The sequence below is a fragment of the Panthera onca genome, chromosome A1 (genome assembly GCF_046562875.1).
Source record: "Panthera onca isolate mPanOnc1 chromosome A1, mPanOnc1 haplotype 2, whole genome shotgun sequence".
Lineage (NCBI taxonomy): Eukaryota > Metazoa > Chordata > Mammalia > Carnivora > Felidae > Panthera > Panthera onca.
In genome coordinates, this window is record NC_138339.1 from 60,007,388 (window position 1) to 60,020,226 (window position 12,839).

The 12,839-nt window shown below is 40.7% G+C and overlaps 1 protein-coding gene across 5 annotated transcripts in view; it reads left to right on the top strand.

The window, feature by feature from the left end:
- The window catches only part of DOCK2 (dedicator of cytokinesis 2), a 418,519-nt gene that overhangs the window by 37,000 nt on the left and 368,680 nt on the right, over window positions 1-12,839 (top strand). For all 5 annotated transcript variants that reach the window (XR_009610788.3, XM_060634987.3, XM_060634989.3 and 2 more), the window contains exon 7: window positions 10,461-10,596. Coding sequence is in view for 4 of the 5 variants with exons in the window: in XM_060634987.3 (XP_060490970.1) it covers window positions 10,461-10,596 (136 nt within the window). In the remaining variant the exon portion in view is untranslated. The remainder of the gene's footprint in view (window positions 1-10,460; window positions 10,597-12,839) is intronic.

Genomic DNA, 12,839 nt, shown 5'->3' on the forward strand with positions numbered 1-12,839 from the left:
TGTCTCTGCAGCATTGCCTCAACCAACCCTGAGCTTTCAGTTTCAGTTCCCTTTGGGGAAGTGAGAGGCATCCTTGGAGACTGAGGCCCTGAGCCGGGGGGTGGCCCATGATTCTTGCCTCCCTTTCCTGATGACTTCAGCTGGCAGGGAGAGAGATTTGGACACCTCCAATTAATACTGGCCTGGTGTCTTGGGAGGTCAGAGCTCTGATATGGGTTGGGTGGCTTCCTGAAAGCCAAAAGGGCAGACCTCTGGGCAGAGTGTCAGGAGCTGTGGTGAGGTACATCATCCTCAGGCTGTTGAACCAGGAATTAAGTGATGGAGGACTGACCAGAATCAGCCTGTTTCTCTTCTTTGTTCCTTCATTCAGACATCAAACTTTTTGAGCACATGCTAGGCCTCGAGGACACAGACATTTACAAAAACATTTACAAAAAACAGCCACTATATGGACAACAAAAAGCAAGCAGTGAGAACCAACAATAACTTGCTAAGTACCTGCCAGGCGCTGTTTTAAGCACTTTTCATGCATTAACTCGGTTAGGTTTCATGACAACTCTATGAGGTAGGTAGGTGCTATTATCGTCTCTGTTTCTCAGATGAGGAAACTGAGGCTCAAAGAGTGATTAGGTCATTTTTCCCCAGATGACTGAAATTTGAACCAAGTAGGTTGGCTTTAGAATTCAAGTGCTTGACTACTGCATTCTATTGCCTCCAAGGACTGTGGATTAATATGGGAGAGAGAGAAGTGAACAGACTCTTGAGTAGGAATTCATGCATTTCATGAGAGCAGGAAGCATGGACCAGAAGGTGGGGGCTGGGGGTGGGAGGAGACAGGCAGGTGGCTAGCATCTGCCCTAATGTAACAAAACTAGTGGGGATTATTAGGACAAAAATTGAGAAGGAGAAAGAGAGAGAGAGAGAATGGGAGGAGCTCAGAGAATGGGAGCATGGAGGGGAAGGCAGACAGGGGCTGGAAACTTGAAGGCCTAAGTGCCAAGTAAAGAAGTTTGGATTTGTCCAGATGATCTGGAGCCACATAAGGAGCCACTTCTGTTTTCATTACCATTAAAATTTTTTTGTTTTTGGAAAATGCATGCAGTGGGAGCTTCTTCCCCTGCCTTTGTTTTCAGTTCATTTTATCACTTTCTTGAACAGAAGAGAGCAGTGTGGGGCTACCTCTGAGAAGAAACTGCTAAAATGCTCATTTCTCCAAAGCAAATGGTCTGCTGTTCAGTTGGGAGACAGCCTCTCCTGACCCTGGGTTGTGGGAATCCTGACAGCCCGGCCTGTGACTACTAAAGCTGCTAAAATTCCACACGAGACTGGTAATGGGCAAGCTTCCTGGTCTCCAAGAAGTGAGGAATCCTCAAATGACTCCTCCAAATCCCAAGATAGCTGGACCCAGAGAATGTTTTATTCATACATTTTAGAACCGAATCCACTTTGATAAATTTTGAAGAGAAAGAACTAGAGAGATCTTGGCATTAAATTATGTATTGGCTATGCTCCATCTTTTCTGAGGTCACGCAAGTCTCTGCTCAGCATTAGTTGAAAGCATTTATACCCCCGTAGCATCGCCTGTTCGGCAGCATGGCTGTGCAACGTTATGAGTCATATCTAGTTGGAAGTTAATCTCCTAATGAATGTGGACAAATGGGTGAACCTTGGCTCCCTTCTGTTTGCATTTGGATGAGATGAGAGATGTGCTTCTCAGTCCAGTTCTCAAATAAGAGATGAAAATGTCGTCTCCTTCACTTGTCTTTGCTGCCCTTGCAGAATATGGAACTCAGTAGTGGTACCTAAGCAGGACTCCTGTTGGCCTTCTCAGAGTCTCCACCAGCTCTCTTTGTATAGACAGCTGAGGCCCTCCATCTCAACATCAAGTGCAAAAGCAGCCTCACATCAAGGCCTCTGCAAACCTATCCTTGTCCCCTAATCCAGTACCACGCCTAAGCACCTCCTATTTAGAAAGTATACCGTAGAGGTTAAGAGTCAGACCAGGATGCCATATTACTTTTTAACTAGCTATGTGACTTTGGGCAAATTAATTAGCCCCTATATCTTTGGTCTTTTCTTCATCTGTAAAATGGGTATGTTAACAGTATATATGCCTCATAAGGTTTTTGTAAGGGTTAAGTGCATTAGCATACGTAAAATGTTTAACATATGTGAGCTTACTGCAAGTGCTGTGCATTTGCTGTTACTAGTATCACTGATGCCAATCAGAATGGCAGATGCTGTTGCAACAAATCAACACCAAGCAGGGGAAACCTTGTGGCCTGGAAGTCAAAGAGTTAATGAGCAAGCTGTGGGTAATGAGCGGTATATCTGAGATTCCCCCCCCAACAGCTATGTTCAAAATGTTGTTGAATAGATAACATAGGAATACCTTTTCTGCTATGTTTGCATTATGTTACATTACATTACATTATAATATATTATATTATAAAACAAAGATAAGGCACATGTTTCCTTAGACCCCTCCACCCAAGGTCCTACTTCTCACAGGTGTCCTTGTTAGTAGTATTGGTAGTTTGCTGCTTGTTGTCCAGTCCTTTCTCTCTTTGCTTTTTACTCATGTGCATGTATCCAGGTAATATATCTGGCTTGACTTACTTGTTTACGTAAACATATCATATGCATTTTTCCATACTTTAGCTTTTTAATGTTTATTTATTTTGAGAAAGAGCAAGAAAGAGCACGATCAGGGGACAGAGAGAGAGGGCGCGGGGGAGGGATAGAGAGAGTGGGAGACAGAATCCGAAGCAGGCTCCATGCTGTCAGTTTGAACCCACGAACCATGAGATCGTGACCTGAGATGAAATCAAGACTTGGGTACTTAACCAACTGAGACACCCAGGTGCCCCCATACTTTATTTTTTCTCACTGAGTTGTATCATTAAACATATTAAAACTATACCCTATTTTTTAAGCCATGCACATGGAATTGCATTATAGGTCACAGTTTATTTAGCCATTTTCCCTATTTTTTTAAAAATATAATTTATTGTCAAATTGGCTTACATATAACACCCAGTGCTCATCCCAACAAGTGCCCTCCTCAGTGCTCACCACCCATTTTCCCCTCTCCCCCACCCCCATCCACCCAGTTTGTTCTCAGTATTCAGGATCTCTTGTGGTTTGCCTCCCTCCCTCTCTGTTTGTAACGATTTCTTCCCTCCCACCCCTCCACCCCCATGGTCTTCTGTGATGTTTCTCAAGTTCCACATATGAGTGAAAACATATGGTATCTGTCCTTCTCTGACTGACTTATTTCACTCAGCATAATACCTTCCAGTTCTATCCATATTGCTACAAATGGCATGATTTCACTCATTCTCATTGCCAAGTAGTATTCCATTGAATATACAAACCACATCTTCTTTATACATTCATCAGTTGGTGGACATTTAGGCTCTTTCCATTATTTGGCTGTTGTTGAAAGTGCTGATATAAACATTGGGGTATAGATGCCCCTATGTATCAGCACAACTGTATCCCTTGGGTAAATTCCTAGTAGTGCTATTGCTGGGTCATAGGATAGATCTATTTTTAATTTTTTGAGGAACCGCCACACGTTTTCCAGAGTGACTGCACCAGTTTGCATTCCCACCAACAGTGCAAGAGGGTTCCCGTTTCTCCACATCTTCGCCAGCATCTGTGGTTTCCTGATTTGTTCATTTTAGCCACTCTGACTGGTGTGAGGTGGTATCTCAGTGTGGCTTTGATTTGTATTTCCCTGATGATGAGTGACATTGAGCATCTTTTCATGTGCCTGTTGGCAATGTGGATGTCTTCTTTGGAAAAACGTCTATTCTTGTCTTTTGCCCATTTCTTCACTGGATTATTTGTTTTTCGGGTGTGGAGTTTAATAAGTTCTTTACAGATTTTGGATACTAGCTCTTTATCCGATACGTCATTTACAAATATCTTTTCCCATTCTGTGGGTTGCCTTTTAGTTTTATTGATTGTTTCCTTTGTGGTGCAGATGCTTTTTATCTTGATGAGGTCCCAATAGTTCTTTTTGCTTCTAATTCCCTTGCCTTTGGAGATGTGTTGAGCAAGAAATTGCTGTGGCTGAAGTCAAAGAGGTTTTTTCCTGCTCTATCCTCTAGGGTTTTGATAGTTTCTTGTGCCACATTTAGGTCTTTCATCCATTTTGAGTTTAATTTATTTGTATGCTGTAAGAAAGTGGTCCAGTTTCATTCTTCTGCATGTTGCTGTCTAGTTCTCCCAGCACCATTTGCTAAAGAGACTGTCTTTTCTTTCCATTGGGTGCTCTTTCCTGCTTTGTCAAAGATTAGTTGGCCATACATTTGTGGGTCCAATTATGGGTTCTCTATTCTATTCCATTGGTCTATGTGTCTGTTTTTGTGCGAATACCATACTGTCTTGATGATTACAGCTTTGTAGTAGAGGCTAAAGTCTGGGATTGTGATGCCTCCTGCTTTGGTTTTCTTCTTCAATATTACTTTGGCTATTTGGGGTCTTTTGTGGTTCCATACAAATTGTAGAATTGTTTCTTCTAGCTTCGAGAAGAATGCCAGTACAATTTTGATTGGGATTGCATTGAATATGTAGATTGCTTTGGGTAGTATTGACATTTTAACAATATTTATTCTTCCAATCCATGAGAATGGAATGTTTTTTTCATTTCTTTGTGTCTTCTTCAATTTCCTTCATAAGGTGTCTATAGTTTTGATCACACAGATCTTTTACATCTTTGGTTTGGTTTATTCCTAGGTATCTTATGATTCTTGGTGCAATCGTGAATGGGATCAGTTTCTTTATTTCTCTTTCTGTTGCTTCATTATTGGTGTATAACAACACAACCAATTTCTGTACATAGATTTTTGTACCCTGTGACTTTACTGAATTCATGTGTCAGCTCTAGGAGTCTTTTGGTGGAGTCTTTCGGGTTTTCCATGTAGAGTATCATGTCGTCTGCGAAAAGTGAAAGTGAATTCTTCTTTGCCAATTTTGATGCTTTTTATTTCAGTTTGTTGTCTGATTGCTGATGCTAGGACTTTCTAACAGAATGTTAAACAACAGTGGTGAGAGTACACATCCCTGTCGTGTTCTTGATCTCAGGGGGAAAGCTCTCAGTTTTCTCCATTGAGGATGATATTAGCTGTGGGCTTTTCATACATGGCTTTTATGATGCTTAAGTTTATTCCTTCTCTCCCAACTTTCTTGAGGGTTTTTATAAAGAAAGGATGCTGTATTTTGTCAAATGCTTTTTCTGCATCTGCATCCTGCATATGACGGGATCATACGGTTCTTACCCTTTCTTTTATTAATGTGATGTATCACACTGATTGATTTGTAAATATTGAACCAGTCCTGCAGCCCAGGAATGAATCCCACTTGATCATGGTGAATAATTATTTTTATATGCTGTTGAATTTGATTTGCTAGTATATTCTTGAGAAATTTTGCATCCATGTTCATCAGGATATTGGCCTGTAGTTCTCCTTTTTTTTTGTGGAGTCTCTGGTTTGGGAATCAAGGTAATGCTGGCTTCATAGAATGAGTCCAGATGTTTCCCTTCCATTACTATTTTTTGGAACAGCTTTACATGTTGGTAGAATTCCCCAGGGAAGCCATCCGGTCCAGGACTCTTATTTGTTGGGAGATTTTTGATAACTGATTCAATTTCTTCACGAGTAATGGGTCTGTTCAAATTTTCAGTTTCTTCCTGTTTGAGTTTTTTTGGTGTGTGGGTGTCTAGGAATTTGTCCATTTCTCCCAGGTTGTCCAGTTTGTTGGCATATAATTTTTCATAGTATTCTCTGATAATTGCTTGTATTTCTGAGGGATTGGTTGTGATAAATCCATTTGCATTCATGATTTTATCTGTTTGGGTCCTCTCTCTTTTCTTTTTGAAAAGTCTGGCTAGTTTATCAATTTTGTTTATTTTCTCAAAAAACCAACTCTTTTTAAAAAATTTTTTTTATTTTTTTATTTTTTTATTTTTGAGATAGAGAGAGACAGAGCATGATCAGGGGAGGGTCAGAGAAAGAGTGAGACACAGAATCTGAAACAGGCTCCAGGCTCTGAGCCGTCAGCACAGAGCCTGATGCAGGGCTCGAACCCACGGACTGCGAGATCATGACCTGAGCCGAAGTTGGACGCTTAACTGACTGAGCCACCCAGGCGCCCCTCAAAAAACCAACTCTTTGTTTCATTGATTGTTCTACTGTTTTTGTTGTTGTTGTTTGGATTCTATATTGTTTATTTATGTTTCAATCTTTATTGTTTGTCTTCTTCTGTTGGGTTTGGGGTTTCTTTGTTGTTCTGCTTCTATTTCCTTTAGGTGTGCTGTTAGATTTTGTATTTGGGATTTTTCTTGTTTCTTGAGATAGGCCTGGATTGCAATGTATTTTCTTCTTAGGACTGCCTTTGCTACATCCTAAAGCATTTGGATTGCTGTGTTTTCATTTTCATTTGTTTCCATATATATTTTTTAATTTCTTCTTTAATTGCCTGGTTGACCCATTCGTTCTTTAGTAGGATATTCTTTAACCTCCATGCATTTGGAGGTTTTCCAAACTTTTTCCTGTGGTTGATTTCAAGTTTCATAGCATTGTGATCTGAAAGTGTGCATGGTATGATCTCAATTCTTTTATATTTATTAAGGACTGTTTTGTGATCCAGTATGTGATCTATCTTGAAGAATGTTCCATGTGCACTTGAGAAGAATGTGTATTCTGCTTCTTTAAGATGAAACGTTCTGATTATATCTGTCAAGTCCATCTGGTCCAAGGTATCATTCAGGGCCATTGTTTCTTATTGATTTTCTGTCTAGATGATCTGTCCATTGTTGTAAGTGGAGTATTAAGATCCCCTGCAATTATCACATTATTACCAATAAGATTGCTTATGTTTGTGATTAATTGTTTTATATATTTGGGTGCTCCTGAATTTGCTGCATAAACATTTATAATTGTTAGCTCTTCTGGATGGGCAGACCCCATAATTATCATATAATGCCCTTCTTAATCTCTTGTTACAGCCTTTAGTTTAAAACCTAGTTTGTCTAATATAAGTATGGCTATTTCAGCTTTCTTTTGACTTCCAGTAGCAGAGATGGTTCTCCATCCCCTCACTTTCGATCTAAAGACCTGTCCTCAGGTCTAAAATACATCTCTTGTAGACAGCAAATAGATGGGTCTTGTTTTGTTTTGCTTTGTTTTGTTTTATCCATTTTGATACCCTATGTCTTTTTGATTGAAGCATTTAGCCATTTACATTCAATGTTATTTTTGAAAGATATGGGTTTAGAGTCATTGTGTTATCTGTAGGTTTCATGCTTGTAGTGTTGTCTCTGGTCCTTTGTGGTCTTTGCAACATTACACTTACAGAGCCCCCCCTCTGAGGATCTCTTGTAGGACTAGTTTAGTGGTGATTAAATCCTTCAGTTTTTGTTTGGGGAAACCTTTATCTTTCCTTGTATTCTGAATGACAGGCTTGCTGGATAAAGGATTCTTGGCTGCATATTTTTCCTATTCAGCACATTGAAAATTTCCTGCCACTCCTTTCTGGCCTGCCAAGTTTCAGCAGATAGGTCTACTACTACCCTTATGTGTCTACCTTTGTAGGTTAAGGCCCATTTATCTCTAGCTGCTTTCAGAATTCTCTATCTTTGTATTTTGTTTCACTATGATATGTCATGCAGAAGATTGATTGAAGTTATGTTCAAGGGACTTCTCTATGCCTCCTGGATTTCAATGTCTGTTTCCTTCCCCAAATTGGGGAGTTTCTCAGCTAAGCTTTGTTCAAGTACACCTTCAGCCCCTTTCTCTCTATTTTCTTCTTTTGGAACTGCTATGATATGGATATCGTTCCATTTCATTGATCACTTAGTTCTCTAATTCTCCCCTCTTAATCCAGAATGTTTTTTATCTCTTTTTATCAGCTTTATCTTCTTCCATAATTTTATCTTCTGTTTCACCCATTCTCCCCTCTGCCTCTCAATCCTCCCTGTCACTTCCTCTAGTTTATTTTGCACCTCATTACAACATTTTTATTTTATTTTTAAAACATTTATTTACTTTTGAGAGATAGAGACAGAGTGCAAGCAAGGATGAGGCAGAGAGAGAAGGAGACGCAATATCTGAAGCAGGCTCCAGGCTCTGAGCTGTCAGCACAGAGCCTGACATGGGGCTCAAACTCATGAACCATGAGATCATGACCTGAGCCGAATTTGGACACTCAACCGACTGAGCCACCCAGGTGCCCTGACATTTACAGCATTTTTAAAGTCATCATGACTATTTTTTAGTTCCTTGATCTTGCAGCAATATATTCTCTGATGTCTTCTATGCTTTTTTCAAGTCCAGCAATTAATCTTATGACTATTATTCTAAATTCTTGTTCAGTTAAATTGTTTATATCTGTTTTGAGCAATTCTTTAGCTGTCATTTCTTCATGGAATTTTTTTTTTTAAGGAGAATTCTTCCCTTTTGTCATTGTGGCTAGTTTTCTGTCCATTATGTGTTTTAAAAACTTGTTACGTGCACTGTACCTGCCAGCACTACTATATTAAAGAGGGGTCATACACCGTCCAGGGCCTGGCCCTTCAGGAGGTGTTTTTTGGAAAGTGTTACTTGCTCTCTGTTGTGACTTTGGTTACTTTATGTCCCTACTAGTAGTGATGTTTTAGACCCTCCACCAGGTGTGTTTTGATTTGTTTGTTGAAGTAGCCCTGGAAAGGAAAATGAAGAAAAACAAACAGAAAACAAACATGCAAACAAACAAACAAACAAAACCAGAAGCACCAGCTACAAGTAAATAACAGGGTGGAGGCAGTGCTGATGGAAGAGGCCTTATCCCATACAAAGAGAGAAATGACAGGGGCAGGGAAAAAGAAAAAAATAAACATTGACCAGAAAAAGAAACTATACGGCTTAATCCTGAGAAAGAGAAAGGAAAATAAAGAAGGAGGCAGGGAAAAAGAAAAGAAAGTTGTCCAGACAGAGAAACCATATGGTTTAATCCAGAGAGAGAGTAAAATAAAGAAGGAGGCGGGGGAAAAAGAAAAGAAAATTGACCAGACAGAGAAACTATATGGCTTAATCCAGGGAGAGAGTAAGGAAAATAAAGAAGGAGGTATAGAACATGTATCAAGATAATGGATTAAATACGTCTGCTTAAACAAACCAACAACCAGAGTAACCAGACTAGAGGGAAGAAATAAGAAGGAGAAAAGGAAGAATATATCTGTATAATAAGAACTGTCCAAGAATCAAGCCAGGCAATCCAACAGTGCTGGTCTGGAGGCGGGGCCGTCTGGTTCCTCAGCGTCAACCTCTCGCAGACATACGTAGTTACCAGGCGCAGAGAGGCGTGGCTAGGTGTAGGCGGTCCCGCGTCCACTGTGGGCCTGCTGTCCTTTCCCTGAAGCCCGCCTTGTTGGTGATGGGGAGAAAAATGGCGACACCCCAGTCTCTCCACCATAGACCGGGTGTCCCAAACCACTCTGTTCGACCTGTCCTCACTGTGCCGCAGGCGCAAATGAGGTGGTTTGTGTTGCTTCGCTGACTCCTGTGCCTGGCGCTTGTCTGGGATTCAAACTCTCGCTCCACGCGCCCTGGTACTGGGGAAGCACCTCTGCACCACCCAATAAGTGGTCCCTGGCTGGTGGGCGCAGGCAGGCTTTGTCCTGTCCCACAGCACTCCGGTGAGGGGATCGCTGTCTTCCACTGCAGATTGCGCCCCTGACCTAGCCACGGAGCCTGGGGCTGGCTCCCCTCCCCCCAAGGTGCAGCCAGCCCCAGACCAGAGAAAGCCCCTCAGTTAGAGATTGGATCTTTCTCCATCCCTGTCTGGTTTTTCTCTTGTCCAGGTACAGTCCTATGCTTCCCCAGCCTCTCTTTTTCTTCCCTCTGTCTCTCCGCAGAAGGGGATCCTTCCCCTCCATTCGTTTTCTCTCCGGTTCTCAATCATGCACCTATGGCCCATCGGATTGTCCCAGTGGGTCCCTGGAAGCAGGTGTCTTTTTGCCTCCCAAGCCCTTTGCCTCCCGAACCCAAAGTCTTTTGGTTTCAACCCTGCTTTGTTTGAGACGAGGGAATTTCAGATCCCCCTACTTCTTCGCCATGTTAGCCCCTCCTCCTTCGCCATTCTCCCTTTGACAGACTTTTGGTTTGTTCATCACTTTGCTGATGTAAGCAATGCTGTAACACACATTCTTGTTCAAATGTGGGTGTTTCTCTAGATTTAATATCGCAGGAAAGATACACTTTAGGAAAATTTAATACACACTGCCATAGTACTACCCAAAGAGGATGAACTGTCCCAGTATGGCTCACAAGCCATATGCAAGGTTGTTGGTGTAGAGCTTCTCTGTGAAAGTCTGCAATCTTCAGAGACCAGGCAAATTTTCTGGTATAAACCTTCCAACAACATCGTAAAGTCTTACGGATTTATCCTCACTTATGGATTTTGCTTTGCAGAATTCTTGAGCTTGATCTGATTGTCAGAGATGATGATGGAAATATCTTGGACCCTGATAATACCAGCGTCATCAGCTTGTTCCATGCTCATGAGGAGGCGACTGATAAAATCACAGAGCGCATCAAGGAAGAATTGGTGAGCTTTGTAAAATAGCCTTTAGCCAAGTGAGGCATTATTTAGCATATCATAAACTTAAAATAATAGGCTAATTAACTAGAGTGTATATTATTCAAGGAGACATCTGTCCTATGACCTGAGATGATCAGTAGCCATCTGCATTTTATTGTTTTGGTACTTGGGACTGTAATTCATTCTGCATCCATCCCACAGGTAGTTTAATGCCAGGCAAGTTTCCTGTTCTCATGGAGCTTTTATATTCCAGAGAGGAGAAAAGAAAAAGGCAATAAAAAGTAAACAAACAAACAAATTAATTCCAGATGGTGATAAGTCTCTAAAAGACAATAAGCTAGGGTTCTGTGAATCATAGTGCATCAAGAGCTATTTTAAAAATGTACCATCAAGAAAGGCATCTCTCAGAGAAGACATCTGAGTTGACACTTGAATGATGTGAAGTCACCAGGCCTGGGGAGATCTAGGGACAAAGTGTTCTATGTATAGGGAACAGTAAGTGAAAAGGTCCTGAGGTAGGACTGTGTTCTGAAGTTTCAAGGAGTAGAAAGGCCAGTGTTGATGGTGCATGCTGAGTCATTGGAGAGGGTAGGCAATGATTTGGAGACATAGGGAGCAGTAGCCAGATCTCACAAGGCCCAAGGCATCATGGAGAAGAGTTAAGATTTGTTATTCCAAGTGTGGTAGAAAACTGACAAAAGATTTCAAGGGAACGTAATTTTATTTTTCAAGGTTAACATACTCTGATTTATGATTAAAAAATCATTTTAGCCACTGTGTATTATTTGAAAGAAGGTTTATTTTTAGCTCTATTGAGATAATTTTCACAGAATGAAATCAATTCATTATAAACTATAGTCTACTGAATCTGGCTAAAATACAGTGCTGAGTGAACTCCACCACGATCAAGATCTCAACAGTTGCATCACATTGAAAGTTTCTTTGAGTCCTCTTACAGTTGACTCCTTTCCCCAGTCTCCAGCTGCAGGCAGTCCCTAATTTGTTTTTTTGTGACTACACTTTTGCCTTTTCTGTAGTTTCATATAAATGAAATCGTATGGTTTTTGTGTTTGAATTAAAAAAAAATTTTTTTTTTAGCGTCTATTTGTTTTTGAGACAGAGAGAGACAGAGCATGAACAGGGGAGGGGCAGAGAGAGAGGGAGACACAGAATCTGAAACAGGCTTCAGGCTCTGAGCTGTCAGCACAGAGCCCGACGCAGGGCTCAAACTCACAGACTGTGAGATCATGACCTGAGCTGAAGTCGGATGCTTAACCGACTGAGCCACCCAGGCGCCCCTTGGTTTTTGTGTTTGACTTGCTTTACTCTGAATGGTGATTTTAAGGTTTGTGTCGTGGTATATATTATTTTTCCCTGTTTATTGCTGAGTTGCCATACCATTGACCAGTTGTCCATTTTGGGCAGGTGGGTTGTTTCCACTTGGGGGTTATTTTAACTAGTACTGCTATGAACATTTGCAAACACATGTTTGAATGTACAGTTTCATTCTCTTCGAGTAATACCTGACAGTAGGATTGCTGGATCCTATGATACGTGTATGTTCCACTTATAAAGATTCTGCCATACTTGTTTCCAGAAGGGGCATACAATTTTGCATCCCCATCAGTAGTATATGAGAGAGTTCCAGTAGCTCTGCATCCTGTCAACACTTGGTGCTGCCATTCTAGTGCTTGTGTGATGGTATCTCATCGTGGTTTTAATTTGAATTTTCCTGAATAACTAGTGAAGTTGAGCATCTCTTTATGTGCCTACTGGCCATGGCCATTTGTAATTTTTTTTGTGTGTGTGAAATGTCTGTTCAGATGTTTTGCCCATTTTAATTGGGTTGATTTTCTCATCGTTGAGTTGTAAGAATTATTTGTGTATTCTAAATATGATTGTATGTTTGTATATTCTATATACAAATTCTCTACCAGATATATGTTTTTGCAAATATATTTTCCCAGTCTGTGCCTCCCCTTTTCATTTTCTTAAATGCATCTTTCAAACAGCAGAAGTTTTTAGTTTCAATGGAGACCATTTAAGCATTTTTTGAAAAAGTAATTTGTGATTTTTATGACACTAATTTTATGATGAAGGCTGGGTAAATAGTACTATTTCCCAAAATGAGAAAATCAAGGCCAAGAGAGTCAAAGTGACTTGGCTCAGATTACAGAAGCTTTTGGTTGTAGACCTGGTTATAATGCAGAAATCTTCAGGCTTGCGTCCTCAGTGGTGCGGGGCTAATT